The sequence below is a fragment of the Pseudonaja textilis genome, chromosome 13, assembly GCF_049901715.1.
Source record: "Pseudonaja textilis isolate UNSWEBS1 chromosome 13, rPseTex1.2, whole genome shotgun sequence".
Classification (NCBI taxonomy): domain Eukaryota; kingdom Metazoa; phylum Chordata; class Lepidosauria; order Squamata; family Elapidae; genus Pseudonaja; species Pseudonaja textilis.
Window position 1 is genome coordinate 17012698 of NC_142002.1, and position 25571 is coordinate 17038268.

Here is a 25571-nt window from a genome sequence, read left to right on the forward strand (position 1 = left end):
CAACTCCGAAGCCTGGGAATATTCGGGAAGGCGGAGGATCCGATTGGGTGGCCACTGGAGTCCCCGCGTCCAATCGGCTGGGTCTACCTGAGCCGGCGCCCGGCTTCTTAAAGGGGCGACACCTTGGGAGAGGGCCCTGTTGGAGGAAGGGAAGGAGGGAGGGAGGGAAGGAGGGAAGGAAGGAAGGAAGGAAGGAAGGGGGAGAAAGAGGGAGAGAGAGAGAGATGTGGAAAGAGAGAATGAAAGAGAATGAGAGAGAGAGAGAAAGAATGAGAGAATGAGAGGGAGCGAGAGAAAGGAAGGAAGGAAAAAGGAAAAAGAAGGAGAGAAAGAGAGATGTGGAGAAAGAGAGAGAAAGAGAGAGAGAATGAAAGATTTACAGATGTACAGAGTTGAAAGGGACCTTGTAGGTCATCTAGTCCAACCCCCTTCCCAAGCAGGAGACCCTACACCATTTCTGAGAACAGCTGCCATTCTCAGCTTGTGTCTCTTTTAAACTCTCTTCCCAGCTGCGGCTAATGAAGGGAATCAGGGCCCTTTCCTCCCCCGTAAGCCAGGCAACCCACATTGCTCCCTTCTCCTGTTCCTCCCTGCTTGCCCTAGGATGAAGAGGGGGCGGGCCTGGGTCTTCCTCTGAACTCCCTCTCCCTTGTTCTACCTCTTTCCTGCTCTGCCCAGCTTCCTCCACAGCCAACGGAGCCACACTCCCACTTCCTGTCAGCTGTTCGGCTTCCTCCTCGGATGCAAACTCTGACAGGGGCACGACAGATGTCTTCCTGCAACAGCTCCGAAATAGTGAAGAACCGGCCCACAATGCTTCTGCCAGGGGAAACGGAGCTCTGTTTTGGCTGGCAGGAGCACCATCCTTTGCTATATCAAGGGCGGCCCCACGGCCAGATCTAAGCACCCCATGGGCCAGATCCAGACACCCCCGGGCCTTGAGTTTGACACACCTGCACTAAGAAAACACCTGGAATTGCAGGCGGCTTCCAATATGTTTTTTTTTTTTTTTAAATACACCCAAGTGTGAGCAAACCAGCTTGCGGGCAGGGCTTGGCTTACAGCCACCTGTTTTGTGTCCAAAGTTATAACGGCGACGACGAAAATGACTAACAACCAATCATGGCACTTACAGTTGTAAGCTGCAACGGCATGCCCATGGCTTGGCACTCCGGCGTGTAGGGTTGCGGCAATCCGGGGATCGTGGGATCACCGTTGGTGATTTCTCAGCTGGCTTCGGACAAGCAAACTCCATGGGGGGAAGTTAAGATTTGCTTAATGACTGTGTGATTCACTTAACAATTGCCTTGCTTAGCAATGGAACAAATAACAGATAATGGGAGTTGGACGGGACCTTGGAGGTCATCTAGCGCAACCCCCACCCACCCAAGCAGGAGACCCTACACCATTTCTGAGAGATGGCAGTCCAATCTCTTCTTGAAAGGCTCCAGGGATGAAGCTCCCACAACTTTTGAAGGCAAAGCTGTTCCATTTGAATATAGAATGCCAGAGTTGGAAGGGACCTTGTAGGTCATCTAGTCCAACCCGCCGCCCAAGCAGGAGACCCTACACCATTTCTGACAGATGGCAGTCCAATCTCTTCTTGAAAGCCTCCAGGGATGAAGCTCCCACAACTTTTGTTCCATGGGTTGATTGTTCTGTCAGAAAGTTTCTCCTTGTTTCCAGGTTGAATCTCTCCTTGTTCCGTTTCCATCCATTATTCCTTGTCTGACCTTCAGGTGCCTTGGAGAACAGCTTGACCCCCTCCTCCTCTCTGTGGCAGCCACTCAAATATTTTGAGCCACTCCAAGCTTTGAAAGAGGTAAAATTTTGGACCCATTTCTCCACATGTCTCTCTGGCTCGGGATGCATCATATTTTGCCCCAAATATAGGGCAATTAGTAAAAAAAAGGATAGTGGCCTTTTGGGACATCTCTATTGTAGGTGATTTACAATCTTCCTTTTCCTGATGTTCCAACTGGTGAAAGAAAGCCAACTTGAACAGGATCCCGACAAATGTAATTGATTGCTATATAATCTATATAATCTTACATAATTTATTTGCTATTACTTTAGTACCTGGCATTCGATCCACCTGATAACCTTCCTTCTGAACAAAATCTGGGACCTAGAGGCAATTACCCTCTGAACAACAAGACAGCAATTATATATAAAGTGTCGGAGAGGCTATTTAGCAGCCTTTCGTGCACTCTGCGGCGAACGGTTAGAGAAGAGAAGCCAGGACAGCGATTCCAATGGAAAAAGTAGGAGATTAAAATGCATATATTTCAAAGTCATTTACTTCCCGGTGTCCAGATAAGAAAAAAAAACAAAAAACAAATCGAGCATTTGGCCAAATCATGAATCTACTCTTTGGTGATAACGCTGATGATGCTACCTGGTTGGGTAATGAAATGTCTCCAAGAAAACCCTCCTCCTCCTCTTCCTCCTCCTTCCTCCTCCTCTTCCTCCTCCTCTTCCTCTTCCTCCTCCCATAAGCTCAGAAAGAACCAAACACTTCGCTTATCAAATTGATGTTCAGGACCATGGAGAGCTCAGTATAAGGTTGAGTTGCCAGACCACAAAGGAAGACTATTGAGTTGTTGCTTCCATTCTAGACTGGAGGCTGTCCAAGAAGAGTCAGTAGGTGGTGTGTGTGTGTGTGTGTGTGTGTGTGTGTGATTTCCATGCGGAGATGAAGAGGGATGGTGGCTATTTATTTATTTATTAAACAGATTTTTGCAGCTTCTCAGTTTCTCACCGGATCTGTTTGGCCAGAAGGAGTTTTCTTTTTATTTCTATTTATGAAATGGACTCACTCCCACAGTTGGGTTCAACTCTAGGCGGTTTCACAAGTCTAAAAACACACTGATGACACAAGGAAAGTATAGCACAATAAAAACAAGCCAACAGAACGAAAGTTGGGATTGATGGCTCCGCCATCAGTCGCTAAAGCTATCTCTCCAGAAGAGCTGAATAGAGTTGATCTTTTAACACATCCATTCATAAGAGCCATGGAAGATTATACTGACCAAATCTGTCAGGTGATTATCTTGTGTGATGTGCTTGGGCCATACTTTGCTAAAGTCACTCTCATTAAGAGACAGTTGGCGAGGGTGGGCAAATTCAGGAAGAGATGACAGAAAAATAGCATGGAAATTCTTATTGCGTTGACTCTCTCCTTATAACCCATTTTACAAGAAAATAACATGAACATCAACAGAATGACCATTCTGAGGGGCTGGGAAGCAAATGAGATTCAAAAACCTGATTTTCCTCTGTAGTCTAAAAAAAGAACAGGAGCTCCGTCCATCTGGCAATCTCAAAACAGTTCTGAGCATCTGAGAAATGTTGTGCAAAAATGGTATTTCTTCCCTTCCCAATTTTTTATTTTATTTTAGTTTACACGTCCCTCGATGTTTCCGACGGTGGTTGGGTGAAAGATATCTTGTATCTGAACTCTTTGAGAAGGAGCTAAGAGCATCACAATCTTCGTAAAAACGAAACCTCCTTTGATTTCTTCTATTTTAATTTGGAAATTCTGGCTTCCAAACAGGGTGAAGATCCAAACTGCAGGAGATCAAAACCCATCGTGTATTCCTGGGGTTGAATGATCAGGGATTTTGCCCTGCTCCTAAGAAAAATATTTAGGGTCCCATTTAAAAGGTGAAAAAGAAAATAAGATTATTAACCAGGACATGAATCTAGGGTGCGAGTTCTAGATCTGCCTGAGGTAGAAAGTCCATTGGATGACTAAGGAAATGAGGTTCTATGTACATTGCAGATATTAGCAGATGCTTGGTTCCTTCCAACTCTGTTAATCTCTTTGTGGATCAACAAGGTTTATTTATTTATTTAGTTTGTTTGTCAAATATGTACAAGATAACAAGTATAGGTATGAACATGAACTAGAACCAAGGGACTAAATACAGATAAATGGGAAGAGTAAGACAGGGACGGTAGGCACGCTGATGCGCTTATGCCCGCCCCCTTTAAGGACCTCTTAGGAATGGGGTAGTGTTCATGGTAGACAGTTTGAAGTTGAAGCTATGAGGGTTTGAGGCTGTAACAACCGAGTCAGGTAGTGTGTTCCAGGCATTGACCACTCTGTGACTGAAGTCGTATTTTCTGTCATCGAGTTTGGAGCGGTTTACCTTGAGTTTGTATCGATCGTTTGCCTGGGCATTATTGTGGTTGAAACTGAAGAAGTCATCGACAAGCAAGACTTCGTAGCAGATGATTTTGTGTACTATGTTTAGATCGGATCGCAGGCGGTGCAGTTCCAGATTGTCCAGGCCCAAAATATTGAGTCTGGAGGCAGAGGGAATTCTATTGTGTGAGCGAAGGAGAAATACTTCTGAACCCTCTCGATTGTGTTAATGTCCAATATACAGTGTGGGTCCCAGTGTGGCGGACAAGCTGTATTTAAGAATTGGTCTGGCGAAGGTTTTGTATGCCCTAGTTAGCAATTCAATGTTGCCGGAGAAAAGGCTTAGTCATCGGGTGACTAGCAGACTGCAGGATTCAAGACCGTTGGCTGAGCAACCATAGCCAGCAGCTTCAAGACTATGGGAAGAAAAGTTGAAAAGACTAATGGAAGAAAATTCTCACATTTGCTAACCGGTGTTGTAACCAACAACACCTAGTAGTCAAACACAAGCATCTCTCCATCTGACCAGAAAGGAAACAGCTGAGTAAGCCTCCATGACCTTGGCTCATCTTGGAAAAAATCAAAGGAGGTGTTTTTTTCCCCCAGGATGGGACACCACTTGGTAATCTCCAGGGGGTGTAGGCAGATGGGGTAGTTGGGAAGAAGGCAAGAGATGATCATTTCCATGAAATTCCATGCTGCCATGAATATTCTGACCAAGGCTTCCTAGATCGTAATTACGTACACACTTATTTTAAAAACAAGTCTTATTTTATTGCAACGCTTGGAATTGTTTTCATTCCCAGCTGGTAATGAATTCTCACACAGTCCCTCGAGATGAGCACCCACCTTTCTTTCCTGAGAAGTGCTGCCAATAACAGAAGTGTCCAATGAACTAGAAAGAAAACCAACCAAAGTACAAAGAGTTTCAAGAATGAGCCTGAACCGAACAAATGACTTTGCTTCCTGCAAAGGTTTCATCACCTTTGCCTGTCTTTTATCCCTTATGGGAGGGGCAATCACCTCCCAGCCTTACTCCCGAATCGCCCCTTTTGTTTCAGCTGCTCTCGCCTTCTAGCAGCTCTGCGCATGCGCATACTGGGAACAGGCTCCCCTGGGTCCTCTGCCTCACTGCTGCCAGATTCTGAAGGCTCCTGAGGCAGCACCCCACTCCCAGATGGTCCTGGTCCCATCCCTGCATCGGATGCAGGACCCTCGTCTGAGTCCTCTCCAGACTCCCGGACTTCCTTCCTTCCTTCCTTCCTTCCTTCGGCAGTGATGCAATGGTTAGACTGCAGCATTGCAGGCTGACTCTGCCCACTGCCAGCAGTTCAATCCTGACCGGCTCAAGGTTGATTCAGCCTTCCATCCTTTCGAGGTGGGTAAAATGAGGACCCAGATGGCTGGGGGGCAAGAGGCTGACTCTGTAAACCATTTAGAGAGGGCTGTGAAGCACTATAAAGGGGTATATAAGTCTGAGTGTTATTGCTATTGCTATTTACACACACACACACACACACACACACACACACACACACACACACACGTACACTGGTGGGGGAGGAAGAGACCAGGGACTTTCAGTGTGGTACAGTCCTCACCTAGTGATCTTAATAAGTCAGGGCATGCCCATTGTCTAAGCTCTCTTCCCTGATCTCACTAACTCCTAGCTCTTCAGCGAGACCAGAAGAGAACACAACTCTGGGGTGGGATGTCTTCAAACCAAGGCCTCACATGGCCAAGCAGCCAGAAAAGCAGGAGCCAAGGAGAGACCTGCAAAAAAAAAAAAAAGACACTCCAAAATAAAATGCAAAAATAAAAGAAGAATTAAAAAAAACAAAAAACAAAATAAAATGTAAAAATCCTGTGTCATTTATCGTTATTAGCAAAAATCATCTGAATTGGAAACGTAGTTTTCTTTTTCCCTTCCGCATTTATTTTAGTGCTAAAAGTTGCCTGTAGAAATAAAAGTCTGGGGGAATATATATACAATCTATCTATCTATCTATCTATCTATCTATCTATCTATCTATCTATCTATCTATCATCTCTATCTCTCTATCTATCTATCTATCTATCTATCTATCTATCTATCTATCTATCTATCTATCTATCTATCTATCTATCTATCTATCTATCTATCTATCTATCTATCTATCTATCTATCTATCTATCTATCTATCTATCTATCTACAGTATGTGAGAATTTTCATAGCCTTCTCTCACATTTTCCTGGGAGATGCGACAGCGCCACCTAGTGGGGAAGGCTGGTTCTGTCCTCCTGATCATCCCAGGCAAAACCGGGGCAAATTTGTCAAATTTGTGTCTTTCAGTACCACAAGAAGCTTTTGTGACGTGTGTCAATCAAACGAAACAAAGAAAGGGGCCTCGTGGTTGTGGGCTGCTGTCGTTCATTCTGCCTTTGACTCAGTTGAACTGCGGTGCTGAAGAAATCTGTGTACAGATAGTCCCCGACTTACAATACTTCGTTTAGTAACCGTTCAAAATTACAACAGCAGTGAAAAATGTGACTTAGGACCAGTGGTGGGATTCAAATTTTTTTTACTGCCGGTTCTGTGGGTTGTCTCCCAGGAATAGTCTTTAAGTGGAGGAAATTCAGTCCGAAAATAAAGTATATACAAACTGTAAATAAAAATCCACACAAACCACCCTGCAGCAATTAACTGGACAGGGTAGAAGAAGGAATTGCAGACAGAATTGCAGACAGGCTCGATGTTGATGCAAGAGTGATTTTGTGTGAACTGGAATTTTTTAAAAAAGCACAATTTGATCCCTCATAAACGTTTCTTATTCACAAGTCATCTTTTATTTTTTTTACTCCCATCTTTTAAATGTAGATTCCACTCATCTCTCTCTCTTTTTGTATTAGAGGGAAGGAAAGAAGGAAAAAAGGAAAAGGAGGAGAGGGAGAAAGGGAGACAGAATGAGGAAGATAAAGGGATAACGGTGGAAGGAAGGGAAGGGAAGGAGGGAGGGAGGAACGGAGGGAGAGGGAGGAAAGGGGAAGGAAAAAAGGAAGGAAAAGGAGGAGAGGGAGGAAGAGGGAGTGAGGAAGGTAAAGGGGAAAGTAAAAATAAGGAAATAAAATGGAAGGGAAGGAGGAAAAAAAGGAGAGAGGGAGAGAAAGGGAGAGGAAGGAAGGAAAAAGGAAGGAAGGAAAGGAGGAGGGAGAGGGAGAGGAGGAAGGAAGGAGAGAGGGAGGAGGAAGGAAGGAAGGGAAGGAAGGAAGAAGGAAGGGAGGGGAGAGAGAGAGAAGGAAGGAAGGAAAAGAGGGAGGGAGAGAGAGAGAAGGAAGGAAGGAAAAAGGGACAAAGAGGGAAGGGAGGAAGGAAGGAAGGAAGGAAGGAAGGAAGGAAGGAAGGAAGGAAGGAAGGAAGGAAGGAAGGGAACCTTAAGACATGCAGCGAAGAATGTTCTACTGTGGTCTATTTTACAAGTTATCTCAGCCTTGGCTTTTCAAATGTTCCAGACTGGATGTTTTATCTTAATGCATGCTGAGCATATTCAGAAAGATGAGAAGTGAAATGTCACTTCCCGCGAAGGCCGAGGGAAGGTTTTTCAATGCAGCTCGCAAGAGGCTGCTCAACATGGCCCCGGGGATTCTGCAGCAGCTGGGTGGAAGGAGGAACAGGAGCCGAGAAATGTGACAAAGTCACAGCGGGGGATGACAAAACACGCCAAGCAAAGGGCAAGGCAAGGTCTGGCATGGAAAAATAGCAAGGTGCAGCCGCCGGAAGGTAGAAGTGGACAAGGAAGATACAATTTTAATGAGGGTCTATTGGACAATAAAGCCGTCTTAGATGAGATTGGAAAAGTCGGGGGGGGGGGACGGGGAGAGGGAGAGAAATAGAATATAATAAATGTACACTCCTTTTAGTTTTGATTTTTCCTTTACCCGGCCTTTATTAAATTTATTTGCTGCCCACCTCTCTGAAAAGTGACGTTAAAAGTGTAAGACCATCACTTTAGAAACAGCTCAAGTTGGAGAAGGTTATGTCATACTCCAAGCTCTTTCTATTTTCCCCGCAACAATCCTGCGAGGTAGGTTGGGGGGCTTGAGAGCAAGAGACGGGTCCAAAATATACCCAGTGGATTTTGCCAGAGGTGGAACGAGGAGTCTCCAACTACTGGCTTCTAGGCACACACTTTCACCACTACGTCGAAACGGGCTTGTGTATAATTTTTTTAAAAAAATTATACGGTTGCCCATATTGCAATCATAAATCCTGGATGGCAGCCAAGCCGATTAAAAAAAAAAACTAAAAATCCTCACCCAAACTATCGGAATAAAGAATCAAGAAATGGTGTTTTAGGGGCCAACCTGTCAAGGTTGAGCCGCTTTGCTTCTTTCAAACTTTGACGCTGAACCGGAGGAAGGGAAGGGGAAAGCAGAACGCTGAGGATGTGTGGGTGTGTGGATCGCGAGAGCCTGTGCAACCACCAAGGTCGCCACTGCAGGTGCTGGAGAAAGAAACGGACAGGTCCCATAGCAAACGGATGTCTCATAATTGGACAGTGGGATCAGCCAGGGGTGGGGAGAAAGGGAAAACATTGGTTTCGCTAAGCAAGTCTTTGCGCGGGAAAAGCAGAGCTGGTTTGGGTTCTTCAGTACCAAAATGGTGTGTATCCAAGGAAGTTTTGACTTTTTGGAATTCAAAGCTCCCGAGCCTGTTTCCATATTTTGTGGTTCCCTAGTTGGACAGTTGACACCACCTCTCCCACACTTCCTTGGGCCATCTACTGGGCTCCGGTCTCATCCTAGCCCAACCCTTTTGGGGGGAAAGAGCCAGCCAGGCAAGGAAGTTGTGGGCCTCCTTGGACCTCTGGGAGAAGGATGCTCCACAGGGCAGGGGCAGTTAGAAAATGGTGGACTTCCAGGTTCTACTAGATGGCACCACTTAAGGGACCAGGAGTGCGTCCTCCATACCTGACCTGGTGGGATGGGCCAGTAGCCTCCAGATCCTCACCAGATCCCAGAACCAAAGTTGATCACGACGTGTTGCTTCCCTTCTTTGGAAAAACTGACTTGACCATTTGACGATGTCTGGAAGGTTTATCAAGACCTGGCTCCTCAAGGTAGACATAGAGGGACGCAGGGACTTTGATCTCAATAGAAGACAAAATATGCATGGACTGTAATAATTTTGCCTTTCAATGCTGCATTTTGCTCTGTTTTAAGAGGATGGATATAGCTATAGAAGGTGTCCTACTTGACCAGCGGAGAATGGCTTGGGCACTTATGCTCTGATTAATTCCTGAGCCTCGAGCCAAGTTTCAAAAGAAATCCAGTTATTTATTAGGAGCAGCATGTCAGCATTTTTCCCAAGTACAGTAGGCTCTGCCCTACGTAATTTACTATCCACCCGTGACCCTGTTTCTCCTGTCCAGGGTGTGTCATAAATCACATTTTCCAACAAAGCACTGGGAAAAACAAGCTCTGGTAACTTGAGACACAATCTAAAGAAAGGTAGACGTGGAATGTGCTTCTGATCATAGCAACTGAACTACTCCATCAGCTCTTCACTCCCTTCTTCTTAGGGCAACTCGGGAGCAAGCCAGCAATGCTTTATCATTGACACTTGTATAACAGAGGTCTTAACTGAGGCTTATGAGAGTTGTAGTCCAAGTCCATCAAGCGGGGAAGATCAACTTCCTCCTGTATTTTGAATGAACACGTTTCAAGCTTCAAGTCCTGTCGGTCTTAATCAACATGGGTAACAATCCAGGATGAGGGAAGACACCCCAAAATATTTGAGGCTCCACACGTTGATTTAGACCGCGTCTCTTTCGGGAAGATCTTCCTTCCATTTATAGACAAAGTGGAGAAACGGATGAAACACTACCAGGTTTTTGAGAACAGCCGAGTGTCCCCCGTATAACCTTGAGAAACAGGATGTCATAAAGCTGTTTGAAGAGACTGTGTAAAGGACTAAGAATGACACAAAGCCACCTCAATTTAATCAGGAACATTCCAATTTAAAAATGGTCCCACAGCTAGGATTTTATTTAAGTTTTATTTTTAAAAACAGTGGAATCCCTTTTATACATTATCGTTGCACTTCAACAATTTTACACACCACAAGTTTCATGCATCTACAAGTACGCCCATAGTCTAAGAACCCAGAAAATGTCTGTGATTCTACAGTCATCCTAAAATCAACATGAATTAATGTCAAAACTGAAACAAACCAGTTGCATAGAATATCACCATGCCGTGATGCTGTTTCAACAGCATTAACACAAACGAACAAAAGAGAGAAGAAATTATAAAATTCGGCCTGAATTGAATATACAAGACTGTGAACCCATCAGTGCAAAAAAAAAGAGATGAGAAATATACATGATTTAAGGAAAAAACAAAATTAAAGCCATTATAATATGTATATAAACGAATGTGTCTCACTGTATTCCATCATCGTCTTCTGGACTACCCCAAATCCCACATTCCATAATTATAGGATTATCTCATTCTTTCTGTACAGATTGAGCCCTTAGGTCAAATGTCAATTTACATTATATTCCTCCTCCATACTTGGACATAAATCTCTCAGACATACAATATAAGGAATGAATTCAGCAGCTTAAAAATCAAATACTCACTGTAGTTTGGTTTTCCCACCCTCCAAATATAAATATATACTGTATATATTTTAGGTTTTGCTGTACTTTACAAAAGGTTTTCACTAGATGGCAGCAGGTGCATTTCAGAGCTAATTTTTAACAGCTACGTTAAGTAAAAAATAAATAAATTGCCGCATGCATGATTGGACTTCTTACTTGTAATACTTAAGTGTTCTCAAAGGGAGGAAAAAAAAGCAACATTCCCACAGCACATCAAGCCCAGAATAGTTTACATCCTGTATTCTGAAGCGTTAGTAAAAGTTTCAGCTAAATAAGGCATGCTTGAGACAGTCACCGTTGCTCACTTCAAAGACAAGCATCAGAGAAAAATGGAGTCTGTAAATCAACCCTCGGAGATTCAGTTTTGACAGGTGGCATTTCTATCAATCTCTCAAACCTAAAGCTCTGAAAAAAACAAATAACGATTAGCGATGACTGAAATTTCTAATTGCAAGAAGCTAGGACAAAATTGTAGGCCCACCCACTTTCTCAGGAATCAGCAAAAAGGAGTTTTAAGGGGGTTTGATTCTGAACACAAATATAGAGAATGGAAGAATATAAAAACCACCTTTTGTTACAAAGTTGTTTAGGGTCAGGAAAGCTGTGTTACGTGTTTGTAAAATGTATAAACTTTGGGTTTTGTTTATATGAAAAAAGATGGAATTTTTTTTTTAAAGGCTCACCAATATTTTTTAAAGAGGCATGCCACGTTGGATATTATAAACCTGTATAGATGTGGTTGATTTATGTGTGACGTGCATCCAATTTTTATTGTCCTAATAGCCAAAAATGTGTGAAAAAAAAATATTCAGGAGTAGGGCTGGCTCCATTCAGCGTTAGTGCCGCTTAACTTGCAAATAATTTCTGATTATTCTGACAACTCAGTCTTACATAATTATATTTAGCCCCTTTGCGTTTTCAAAAACCCAGGGGTGGGTAAGTAAATAAATAAGTAAGTAAATAAATAAATATGAAAAGACAGTTTTGAGAAACGTTTTATACAAACTTACATAAGCACTGCTTTTAATTTGTGTTTCTCTGGCGTAGATTTTTATCTTTATGGTTGTTTGTGGAATTAGTTTTCCTACAAAAGAAAAATGACATCCAAATTAAGTTTTGGGAGTTAAAGCCCATACATTTTCAACATGCTGAGGTTGACAAGCACTGGTATAAAACCTTGTAAAACTTTGTGGGTGGAACAGTACAATCATTTTAGTGGCATCACTTACATTCACTTGTGTACAATGCACCGGTTTCTGGTTTCTGTCCCAGTTATTTGTTAATACTTCTATTTCAAACGCACCGCTCTCTCGGGGGAAGGATTTGTTCTATGTAATTTCTCCCCCCCCCAAATAACTGTTCAAGATGGCAATCCCCACTGACATCCCCCCACTTCAATCGCTCCTCCCTTTTCTGACAGTTAATTACATGCAAAAACATCCCGACTGATCTACAGTGAGATTTAAAAGGCCAGACTAAACAAACAAAGAAACAAAAAAATCAACGTGACAGTTTCTTGATTGTCACCCTTCTGGGGAATTCTGGGAAAGTCCACATATCTTAAAATTGTTAAAATTGAGAAGCACTGCTTCGTTATATGCCAACCCTGGAAAGAACAATCTTTCATTGCCTTATAATATTTTGCTTTCCCTTCATATATATATATATATATATATATATGTATGTATGTATGTATGTATGTATGTGTGTGTGTGTGTGTGTGTGTATGTATATATATATATGGATCTTTGGTTGTTCGGGTTTTCTCCCGCGTAAGATTCGAAGTATCTAGGCAACGTTTCGATGAAGTCTCATTCATCATCTTCAGGCTTCTGTCTTCGGCTCTGTGCTTCTCAGAGTGAATCTTACGCGGGAGAAAACCTGAACAACCAAAGATCCACATACAAATACCCGCGAGAACCTCAGAAAACAAATATACACACACACACACACACACACACACACACATACTTGCCTGGAAGATGGAACGTTCAGAGCATAAAAAACGGACTGAGATAGGAAGATCAGGTCCATGAAATACTTACATTGGTCCAGCTGGTTCATCATCTGCAAGATGGGTGGGTGGTGATCCAACGAAGGAAAGAGAGAAAGGCAAAAAAGTCATTAGGTTCTGCGGTAAAATTCCGTGGGAGGGTACAAAATTATTGTCTACCAATCAACCGCTTTATCTGAAAAGCCGTTCCATTCGAAATTGCAAAGATTTCATGAAGGGATTATTTTTCTCTCTCCTGGATTTGAGTTTAGATGACAAAGTAGGTGGTTCAAAATCATTTCAATCAACGCTATTTTGAAGAATGCTTGTTGTGAAAATGCAACTGTTCAGTGGACAGATTCTTGCAAATATTGCACATACTCATCCTGACCCCAAATTCCAGTGGTTCAATCTTACAAGAGAGATGAGAAGACAAACCAACATTTCAGTTGTAAAATCCTGCTGTTTGTTTCTAAAATCAATGCTTTTATTTTCCCCCATCTTCCTCTCCCCAGAAACACGTGGCACATGATTTCTTGAGTATTCCTGTCTTTTTCAGACTCTGCTCCAAGTTCTGAATAAAATATTTCAGAAGGGGGTAGAGGCAATTTTGACTGGTGCAAAGCAGCCCCTCCAAAAGCAGAAAGCTTTTTGTGGTGGTTACATTACACAAATGATATTACCCAGTTATTACACGTCACAGACACTTCTGCTGGAGGGCCAGAAATTTGCCCCTTTATAATTTTTTAGAAGATTAGGGGAAAAAAAATATTATAATAATAATCAACTTGTCCCTTTTCATGTAGGCTTCTTCATGATCAAGTCGACTTTTCATTTGTACTTTACCTTACACGGAGTAAAAAGAGAGGCACATTTTAAGCAATAAAAAAAAACCCCAATCCATAAGAACACCTTCAGTTGGCAACCTGTTCTGCATTACATCGCTAGTTTGTTTGTTGATAAGATAGTTGGCAGGCTAAAAAAAGAAGAAGTTTTCTTATAAATTTGTGGGTTTGGGTACAAAGTCAGCAGGATTCCACAAGGGGACTTGAGGCACACCAAGCATTTATGGAAACTACAGTCTTTAAACAATGTAAGCAACTGCAAGAGCACACACTAGGAGTAATGTTGGCCCAAGCTGGACATTACTCCATCAGTACCTTTAAGGCAATGGAGTGGCTCAGCCACCACCAGCACAGTTACCAGAACGAGAAGAAGAAGAAGAAGAAAAAAAAAGGAAGGACAAAAGAGGAAAAAAAAGAAAGAAAGCTAACCACAAACTTAACAGCTGGACAGCCAAAATAACACACCAGTGTCCACAGAAGTCTGCTACTCACAGCAAACTATCAGAACAAGGTACAGAGAACTAGGACTAGTAACTAGGACAATCAGACATCAATGTGCTGTATATACAGTGGAGATATACAGAGACACATCCGGTTTGGAAACATGAAAGCACATTACGATAAAAAGTAAGCTGCCCCTCTTCCAACAAACATCTTTCAACCTCCTTCCCTTCCCAACGAAGATCTCACAGGCAGCCTAAGCTAGAGACGGTCTAACATAGAAGCTTTGCTTTTCGAAGAACGTCCTTAAGTTTTCCTTTCCCAGGAATTAGCGGGGTTAGGGTTAGTGCCGCGTTCAAAAACCATCATTCTGCCATTCGAAACCTCGCTTCGATCCCAGCAGCCTGAAACAAGGGTGGTTGTTTCTTTTATTTTTTCTTTTTTCTTTTCTTTTCTTTTTTTTCTCGGGGAGCGTTTGGCTAATGGATTCTGAACGAAGCTCCAACTTATGCCACCTGAGACAGACCGGTGGTCAAACACGGAGGTGGAACAAGAATGAGCTTACAAATGGAACGAGGCTGGCTTCGGACTTGACATGAGCAAGCAAGGATGGATGCTCTAACGTGAATGCGTTGAGGTTGGCAGAGCTCGTGGAGTGGGGTGGGTGGGCGTTTGACATGCAACTCTTTTATCGTGGGTTGGCGAGGTGGCCATTTCTCCTTTCTATGCCCAGTCCAGTCAAGTGTGGCTGTTATAGAAAGCCTTTCTCGGTCAATAGCTCCTGGGCCAGCCATGGCACCTTTGCAAAAAAATTAAAAATAAAAAATCCATCCCACCCTATACAGGACGTGACAAGACAAAAAAAAAAAAAAAAAAGGACCAGAGCCCTTAAGAGAGGTTGACCAGAAAAGGGGAGAAACAGAAATGTTGGAAGCCAGGGGGGGATGAGGGGAAGGAGAGAAAAAAAGAATGGAACAAATTAGAGAAAATAATAATAATAATAATAATGGAGGTTTGATAGCAAACTGAAGCCCAAATTAGTGGATGTGGGTGGGAATGAAGAAAAAGTAAGGAGGAGGAGGAAGGTTAACGTCATGAACTGTGCGTCGTATAGACTGAAGCGGAGAATAAACAAACTCCAAAGCATGCAAAGCTCTCACTTACCACCATTTTTAAAGGAATGATGCAATTGAAAGGGGGAAAAAAAAAAGAAGTCATAGTAACTGACAAATAACAATATTACTCTCTCATTTCTAGATCTAGTCATTCTCTAGTTTGCTAGGAGTTGTGCCAGAGGCTGGGTCCCTATGCTCTTCCACCTGGCTACGTTTTTTTTTTTCAGACTAGTGGCCTTTCCCCCCTCACCCACCACCCACCACCCCAATTCATTCCACTGACGTCATCGAGTTAAAAGACTCCCAACTTCTCATTTTACACATCGGCTCTAGGATACGGAAAGAAATTAGTCCACCACCGAAACGCAGGACCTCTGAAGGGTTACGTGCATGTTATAAAAAAAAGCAAGCGTCCAAGCAGCCGTCTCGGGTTTTGTTTTCACATCGCAAGATGAATTTTTTACAATCCCTTTCCAAAATGGTCAAGCGGGAAATCCTGTACGCTCTGTATTTAAAAAAAAAAAGGGGGGGGACATTCCGTTCTTTTTTTAAAAAATAAAATAAAATGAGGTTCAGGAACTTCGCTCAGGCGCAGGGGGAAGAGATTGACGAACAGGCTAAAATTGGTGACTTTGTTTGACTTGTTTTGCTCTGCCAAAGGAACAGGAGGCCTTATAAAAGTGGGAATCTGTGATCAGGAGCCGGCAGGAGAGAAATGTCCTCTGTTCTTCCCTAGCACTGAGGCATTGCGCACACGTATAGATGCTCTCAAGAGACCGAGATCGGGCAATCTCCCTCACACCCCTCTTCAGTCTAGACCTAGGTCTCTTATTTCTGACCGGCCACAACCTGACGAGGGAAGAACAAAATAAAAATTAGAAATTGCGGGGTTGGGGCGAAGGCGTGAAAAGAGAAGGAAGCCAATGCGCATTTCTTGCCCTCTAACCTGGATTAGCGCAAGGAATAGAGGCCGCGTTGCTAAGCGGATCTTCTCGCAGAGGCCCGTAAATCAATGCCAACTAGGATCTTAAATAGTAGGACAGGCAGTGCTTGTTTAGCGGCTGCCTCAGTTAGCAACAGTTCAAAAGTTACGACAGCGAGGAGAAAGTAATTTTAGGACCAATCTTTACGTTTATAGCCTTTGCAGGTATATATATATATATATGGCGAAAGTCAGATTGTAAGCTGAGTTATGGTTTCACTTAGTGAACGCTGTACTTAACAACGAAGTTTCTGATAGCAAATGTGGTCGCTAAATGAGGACTATGTATAAGAACTAACCTACAGAAAATTATGCTATCACATTAAATTGGATACTATTGTTTAGAAGAAGCCTGGACAAAAGGCCAAAATACATAGATATTCTCTTGTAAAAGCCAAGGGAATTTGAAACTAGTATGAATAATTTGATTAACATTTCAATAGCCCCAAATGCACAGAATAAACATACTTTTAAAAAAAATGGAGGGGACATTTCCCATAAATAGCCCAATTATATGCTACAGTGCAACGTATTAAAATCTTTGAAGAACTGTTTTTTTCCAACTTTAAAAAAAGCATACTAGCTACGTACATATATGTGCAAATTTTTTTCTTATATATCTATGATAAACACATGCAAAGTACAAAGCTATGCAAAATCTAATATGCACATTTTTGTATTTCCGGAGCCTGGAATCTATGAAAGTTTATTTTTAACAAGGAAAAAAAAAATCACTTTAATGCAAAAGAAAGATCTGAAAAAATTAAGTAGTCTGAATTGATTTATATAACGAGCAAAACAGTATTCCAGGTAACATCAAATAGACAAAATTGACTTCCAAGCACCAGCTTATAGCAACTACAACACTGGAAATTAAGCTTGTATGTTTTTAAGATACTCTAAAAAGATCAGTTCTAAATCAGATATCAGGACTGAAAACAAAAGTTTGGACGTGACCTTTGATAAACAGTGTTTATGCTCAGCATATTGAATCAATAGAATGAAATTCGTGGAATACATAAATAGTATTTTTATGAAGATAGCCGGGTTTGAATTCATACAATTAATTCTGAAAAAGCATTAAGGGGCAAGGCCTGATGGAAATTCTCTAAATTTTATAGTGTGGTTCAGGTTTTATGGTGTATTTTACTTTGTAAGTATTTCAGCAATACAATTATAAGAAGCACAATTTGTTAATGTTTATGCTTGCTGCACTCAAGTAAGCTAACAAGGTATGGGGTAATATAAGCACGGCATATTTGGTAATTGTACTTATGTAGCCAAAATTAAAACTAAACACAAGAGAACAAAAAGAAATCCTAACTTGGGAGGGTTGATAGAACAAACCTGAATCCAAGAAAAAATAAATAAATGAAAGGATTTGGCTTTTAGGTGAAAGTTATAGCAGATTTAATAGTGTAACAATTCTAGTAAGTCAGCAGTTGGGGTGTGTACTCATTTGAGTCTTCTACCTTGGCAACTTGGTTTCCAATTTCTCAGAATAAAGTAAGGCTCAGGTAGGATAAGGCACAAAATATTTAAAAAAATGTGCTTTTAAAATGGAATTTCATTTAGAATTATCTGGCCCAACATCACCATAAAAGATTAACCTAGCCAGGAACTTCCTCCTGCTTGAATGCTGTTGACAAAAGATTAAAAGGAAAGAGTTAACGAAACGGCCTGAGCTGCAGACTTTAATATACCAGAAAAGATCTTTTGAGAACTAGCCAACCCTTCAGGTCTCATAGATGCACTGATGGGGGAGTAAGGATTAGCACCCAGATAGGTTCCTGCAGGTAAGTAATTTCTGCTAAAAGGTAACAACTAACCAATGCAAGAAGATGCTTGTAGCTCAGGGTTGAACTCTTGGGAGTCCTTGGCGCTCTCTGAGCTTGGTTGTTTTCCTGCAGACGTTTCCTTACCCAACCGGATAACATCTTCAGTGCACCTAGCTGGGTAATGAAAGAAAACAAGCAACCGCGGAGAGCACCAAGGACTCCACAGATAACAATTGAGCTGGACAAGAATGCAGAATCTTTAGAAAAGGTGTTAAGAAAAGGATTTCCTTGGGAGGGTCATCCAGGCCAGTGAGTTCCTCGTTTTCTGGAGAGCAGCAAATCCTTTTCACATAGCATACCGTAACAAAAAAAGTCAAAATAAATGTTAAATTAACTACTAAGACCGTATTACGATTCTTCTTCTCATCCTCACTAGTACCTATCTCTTCCCACTTATGGCTATATCCGTGTTGCTTGTATCTCTACGACTTATATTGTTTCCTAGTATGATTCGATTGCTTATTAGTATCCTATGACCATCATTAAGTGTTGTACCTGATGATTCTTGACGAATATATTTTATTTTTTTCTTTATGTACGCTGAGAGCATATGCACCAAAGACAAATTCCTTGTGTGCACAATCACACTTGGTCAATAAAGAATTCTATTCTATTCTATTCTATTCTATTCTATTCTATTCTATTCTATTCTATTCTATTCTATTCTACTCTGCTCCATTCCATTCCGCAGGGGGTTGGACTAGAAGACCTCCAAGGTCCCTTCCAACTCTTATTCTATTCTATTCTATTCTATTCCATTCCATTCCATTTCACAGGGGTTGGACTAGAAGACCTCCAAGGTCCATTCCATTCCTTCTGTTCTGGGGTTCTATTCTATTCTATTCTATTCTATTCTATTCTATTCTATTCTATTCTATTCTATTCTATTCTATTCTATTCTATTCTATTCTATTCTATTCTATTCTCCTTTGGGTTAGGAGGCCTCCTCCATAGAAACCTGCCTATGGGGGCATCGGAGACATCACTGGTGTTTAACAATAGCATCAACTGGCCAAGATCATTCCAAGTGGCTGGAAAGAGCATCTATAAAAATTAACACCTGGGATAAAGGACAAGAGCTGCTCATTTATCTTGGCTTTTTGTGCCTTCTGCGTACAAGAAAACCTCAGTGGCAGGCAACCATTCCGGGCGAGCAAAGCGCAAAACATAACCAAATTTTTTGCTAAGGAGATTAGATGAGTGCCGAAGTGACAAGAAGAAAGGAAGGGAAAGAGGACTGTGTTTTAAATTGCTTTCTTCACACTCTTTTATTTATAACCAGGATCAAGCCAATAAAAATAAGCATTGGAACAAAATGCGATAAAAGTGGAACAGCTGCCCTGCCAAGGAAAGAAAACCGGGCATTCTTTATTTTATTCCAAACTGCAAAAAAAATTCAAACGGGAAAACAACATGCTAGTTTGGCTTAGGCTAAAATTAACACAGAGAGGAGCTGGAAGAAAACCAGCGGAAGTTCTTACTTTCTTCTTACTTCAAAACACACGCAGTCTAGAAAAGCACGTGTTTGTTGATTTATTGCTAATCCAATAGAAAGATTTTTATTTCCCACTTGAAGCCATGGTACATACACTAGACTTGATACCATGAAATAATAATTGTTTTGGAGGAAGAAAAGAACAGGACCAGAGGGAGGGAAAGTAACCGCTTGACTGTAACACAAAAACACGTCCCTGTTTGTGTAACGAAAGCTACAGCCCAGTTGAGTTGTTGAATAGTATCATAAAGACCTGCTCTGCCTCACTCATAAGCAATGACTGCAGAAAGGCATCTCTGCTTTTGAAAACTTCAGCCTAACATAGCAAAGCACCCAGTGCTTATGTGTTGTTAGATACACCAAAACTTGATGGCTGTTGACTTGCCCATAAGATAAGCCAAGAAGGAAATTCCTTGGGGTAGCTCCAAGGAACAGCAACATCTGGAGCGCTGGAAAGTCAAGGTTAAAAATGATCAGCTGTTTTTAGGTAGGGAACATCGACTACACTGAGAATACCCAGGTTAATAATAGGATGTCTCAGGTACACCTGGACCGCAAGTCAGTCTGCCTTGTCATTGGGAGAACGAAAGGGATCTACTGGTGCCAGCCTGACTCACAAAACCCTCAGGACTGAGTTAAATCGAAGAGCGCTTTCCTGTCTATCTCACACGAGAGAAAGGAGGCATAAATATGTCAACAATGAAGTGAAACTCCTTTGGAATAAAGCAACCTTAAGATTTTTATGCCGATTTGCTGATTCGTTGTAGTAGAAGATGGGGGGGGTTTCTTTGGAGTGCTGCCTTGAGCTCAAAATAAAGAGTTACAGTCACTGATTTATACATGGAAATTACGAATTTTTTTCAGCAGGCTGGCTGGGAATTTCGCAGTTCCAACAAAACAGAAGCCTGCCGAGGGGACGTAGATTGATTGCACGAAGAGACTAACCTCGCACCCTTGGAATCGCTAATATATCACGGGGGCCTCTATAGTAAATTATCTGTTTAATTGCACCGTCGAATCCAGGAAGTCCTTGGCGTAAGGCCACAATTGACCCTAAAATTTCTGCTGGGAAGTGAAACATTTGTTAAGTGAGCTCGTCCCATTTTAAGACCTTCCTTGCCACAGACACGGTTGTTAAGTGAATCTGGCTTCCCCACTGACTTGGCTTGACAGGGGGGTCACAAAAGGGGAACACACATGGCCCCTGGGACAAGGCAACCATCATAAATATGAGTCAGTGGCCAGGGGCCCGAATTCTGATCACGTGACTTACGGGGATGCTGCAATGGTTGTAAGGATATAAACTGGTCGTAAGTCACTTTGTTCAGTGCCGTTAAATGAACTGTTGGAAGTCGAGGACTACCCGTAGGTGGCTCCTAGCTTTCCTAGTCTTGGTTTTGGTGCTCAAAATGGGATCCTGCAGGCAACGAGGACGGCAGGCCTGGACCTGTTCTTAACTGCTCGTTGTGACAACGTAAAACACTGAATGAGCTGCTATGCACAACTGTTATTCATGAACAATCTCTGTTAATCATGTGCCTCCATCTATGCAGGGGGTGCCCACAAGTGAGTTCAAACTTCATGTCATGCCCCTGTCGGAGTCTGACTCAGAGGAGCTGCTCCGTTGGCTGTGGAGGAGGCTGGGGAAGGGCAAAGTCTAAATGGGCAGAGCAAGGGAGAGACAGAACAAGGGAGAGGAAGACCCAGGCCCACCCCTTCTTCATCCTAGGGCATGCAGGGAGGAACGGAAAAGGAGCAACGTGGGTTGCATGGCTTACGGGGGAGAAAAGGGCCCTGATTCCCTTCATTAGCTGCAGCCGGGAACAGGGTGTATAAAAAAGGCAAGCTGCGTGCAGTAGGCTGTTGGGAGCAAATATGAATTTATCTTGTATCGTCATGGCTTATCTGTGTCCCTGGCGTCTTCCCAACTGTGTGAATTTTGCTGTGCTTTCAAGTCTGAAATTCCTTCTCCTGCCCTGTCAAGCTAATTACTTCAGTTTGGTTTGTTTGGATTTTAAGTTACAGTTTGTGTGCGCCTTGTTTTGGACCGAATTTTCTCCAGTCAAAGGGAGAGTTTTTCTCCAGCTGAAGGTAATCTGGACATTGGGGGCAAAATTGGAAGTACTAAAGGGGTTTTTCTTGCTTATTTGACTGTGTTGCCTTTGTGCCACACCCTGGGTCATCACACCCCAAGGATGCATTGTGGCCCTAAACCTGAAGAAGCACACTCACTGACAAAGCAGTGAGGGCTCTAGGCTTTAAGCTCTCCTTCAACGTTTCCTGGCTTTAACCATGGCTAGGAGTACTGACCCACCGGCTTCTTCAGAGTATATTCTGCGTGAGTCCCCTCTTCGACACGTAGTGCAAAAAGCTGAAATGGCCAAAAGGAAATAGCCATTCCTTCCTGAGAGATAGGAAGGCTTGAAATGAAGTTCTTCAGAAACTCAATAATGAAGTTCCCCTAAGTTCCGAGGTTTAGAAGGAAGCTTCAATGGCAAAGGCGAGGAAATACACTCTTAAAGGCTATCCTCATTGTCCCAACACCAGACCGCCCCCCATCACAGTCAGGAAGCAAACTCTCCAAGCAATTGAGAAGCCCAAGGGATTCTTCTCAAGAATGTCTACACACATTCCTGGCACATGCATCTGTCTAGCAATGTGTTCAAAGGAAGACCAGTCCAGTGTCAGCAAATGCTTAATCCAGCTGTCAAACCAAACAAAACCATCTCTTCAAAAGAAGACCATGCGCAACGGGTCTCATGCCGAATTGAAAGCTGGCGCCAACTCAATTCTCTTTGCATCTTGTTAGAAAGGAAGAGCTTAGCAAAAACCCAGCCCCCCTCCCCACCCAGTTCTTATCAAGGAGCTGTTTGCCCAGGAAGCTGTAGCAGAAACAGACAATCTTTTCTGCCTCTTTTGGCTGAATGGAAAGAACTTGCATTGGTTCATGGCAATGACAAACATACAAGCAAGCCATCTTCCTTGAGACACTGTATAAGCTGTTCTGGTTAGCACGGTTAATGCTACTGCTGGATGGATCCTAGAGAAGTGGACTGATCAAATAGAAAGGGCCTTTTTTTAAAAAGGGGGGAATTGGGAACCGTTTAAAAGATTGACTGGTATATTTCTGGATATAGACTGTATTCCAGCTGATTAAACTAAAATTAATATCCAAGCCGGAATAGGTTTTTGAAAACTGGAAGAACAAAAACTGCCACTATCGGAGGTGGGAGTTATTGTTTTTATTTTATTTTCTCTGCTATGTTTTTATTGCTTGTAAAACTCCTAGAGTCACTGCAAGCAAATAGGCAGCTATGTAAGTTTCCTAAATAAATTAATTATTGGATTTTAGGCATATAATAAAAATGCGGGCCCATTTTTACACAAATGTACCAAAGCTGACCTGCTCAGGTTTCTGAGTACAATGACAATAAATTTATCTTATCTTATCTCATTTGAAAAAGCTGAACATTTTGTCAAGGCAGCTATGGAAAAACAGGACCGTCAAATGGAATCTATTTTTTTTTCCAAAATAAAAAGATGGAATCCATTATGACACCTTCAGCATCTGTTATTGGCAGGACCATGATTTTAAAAAATTTATCTTATCTTACATGGCTAGTCCAGAATTATTGCACCGTTTAGGAAGTGTTTGTTTCTGTATAATTGCAATTTAGTGTGCTGTATTGTCTACATGACACAGTCCTTATCCCATGAACACAGTATCTTATTCAAGAGGTTAGATGGGAATTAACAACAATTTATTTCTAAAACAACTTCCCCATTTAAAAGGAAGATGCCATTTATTTTGGGGTCATATTTCTGGTTTTTGTATTTTTTCTCATAAAGTAATATTTACACACAGACAACCCTCAATTGTCAATGGACATAGCCATGCCCTCTATGGTCTGTCATAAACAGGTTCACATAGGAAGCTAGTTATTAGCTTGGAGTGCTTCTGTGCCTTAGTGACTGTAAGATGGAGGGACTTCAACTCCAAAGCTGGCTGGAAAATTCTGAGAGTTGAAGTCCACCTATCTTATTGTTGCTAAGACCCCTATTTTCTCACTACTACTACTACTACTACTAATAATAATAATAGGAAAGAAATAGCCATACCAAGAAGAAAGTTCAGATTAAAGCTTCACTACCTCAAAGGAGTCTCAAGCAGAAGATTCGGGATGGTTATGGGATGTCTGCGGGATTCAGTGGACAAATTTCAAAAGGCTACTGATCTCTACCATTTAAAATGCAAGTATGAGCAAAAACTTTCCATTACAATGTGTTTTAGTCGCTTAAAGCATTAGATCTTATTCATGCAAAGGCAGGTTGCAAGTATCTGCAGTCAAGAGGTCTTTAAAAAGTTTTAGCAATTAACTTGAAAAATCCTTCTTTGTTTTCCTCCAGCAAGACCTAGTACCGTATGTATTGAACCGAAGCTGCATTTAGGCACAGCGAATTTAGTAACAAGCAACGTTGTGTTTTAAAATGTCTCGCATGCTAGGAAGAAGTCTGTAGGACAAGACCAGGCTGAGCCTGAGAGAGGGAGGGGTCAAATGCATCATCAGTCTTGAGTCCCTTCGCGCCCACAAGAGATCTAAGTCCAGCCCACCTAGAATTCCTTCTATTCTTCATTCCTGCTAATTTCCCTTGGCCGTTAGTAATTCAGATTCTTGTCGAGATCATAAGCTCACAACAAACCTTTATATTCATTTGAACTGCCTGGACTTCCTGATTTTTCCCTCATTTGACAAGAGTCTTTTTAAAGATACAAATATTTCAGTATCTTCTCTGTCAAGGCCTCTCAAACGCAAGGACCGAGAGACAAGGATTTCCCGGCAGCCTTCAGCAACCCGAAATTGGAAAGTATCGGTTGATAACGCCAACTTTTTTAAAAAGGATGGCTCCCCAAGGGAAAAAAAACCCAAGGGCCTGGTTCCCAGCAAACCCAGCGGTGTGGAAGAAAACTTACCATCTGGAACCTCATCTGGCCGCTTCCTTTTCTCATAAACCACTATGATAACCACAAGAATGATGATCTCTGCCAGAATTCCCAGGAAGGGCCAGAGAGGAGCCAAATGGCTGCGTACGCGCAGGATGGTGGTTTCAGCGGCCGTGTTCACGGAGTTGGTGGCATTGCAGACGTAACTCCCAGGATCTTCGTTGATCTGCAGGTTTGTAATACGGAGTTCGGTGTAATTGTCTTTGTTGTTAATGAAGAAGCGACCGGAAGAGTTATCGATACTCTAATGAGAAAAGGGTAGAGCAACATTACCAAGCATTCCAGTTAGGGTGTTATATGCCCACATCCCATCTCCTGAACGAACTTAATATTCTTCATTAGGAGAATTTGGTAAGCTGGGCACGAGAGAAGTTCATTCACCTACTCGTTCCACTTGCTGAAGGTTCTCCTGCCTTTTAAAACCTCCTGAAGTTCACTTGTGATGGAAGACGACAGGTATACTGGCATGTCCTCGGCTTACGACCACAACTGAGCCCCCAAGTTTGTGTGGGCTAAGCAAGTTGCTTCAGTGAGTCACCGCAGTTGTTAAATAACACGGCTTTTCTGCTTGTCAGAAGATCGCAAAAGGACCCCAGCACACGGCAACCATCATAAATATGACTCAGCTGCCAAGCTTCTGAATTTCGAACAGTGGTAAGTGTGAGGAATGGGTCGTAAGTCATATTTTTTTTTGCATCGTTATAATTTCGAATAGTCACTAAATGGACTGCCGTAAGTCGAGGACTGCCTGTATTTCAGATAGCCACGGAGGAACAATTCTGAGGAGCAAGCAAAGTTAGTCAGAAAAGGATGCAGGAAGCTCGAAGGGAAGCTATATGCAACTGGATGTTTGGGTTCTGGTTCTGCGTTAGAAAGCAGGGTCGCCTGCAAGAGGTTTCCTGCCCAGAAGTTACATTATTTTTAACAATCTGTTGCAGGGACCATACCTGGTTTTGCTCTTAAGACGTCTCCGGTTTTGATCTTCATACTTCAAGTTTAACAAACACATAGAAAGCCCTCCTCACCCCCCGCCCCCCCAACAAAAGCCATTTGCAGAACAAGAGAGAA

The 25571-nt window shown here is 42.3% G+C and overlaps 1 protein-coding gene across 2 annotated transcripts in view; it reads right to left on the reverse strand.

Moving 5' to 3' along the window:
* Positions 1-10171: 10171 nt before the first annotated feature.
* Positions 10172-25571, reverse strand: part of NPTN (neuroplastin) — a 29656-nt gene continuing 14256 nt past the window's right edge. For both annotated transcript variants that reach the window (XM_026709909.2, XM_026709911.2), the window contains 4 exons: positions 24474-24747; positions 12838-12859; positions 11803-11876; positions 10172-11197 (listed from right to left, as the gene is read on the reverse strand). In XM_026709909.2, coding sequence (XP_026565694.1) covers positions 11816-11876; positions 12838-12859; positions 24474-24747 — 357 coding nt within the window. In that variant the 3' untranslated portion in view covers positions 10172-11197; positions 11803-11815. The remainder of the gene's footprint in view (positions 11198-11802; positions 11877-12837; positions 12860-24473; positions 24748-25571) is intronic.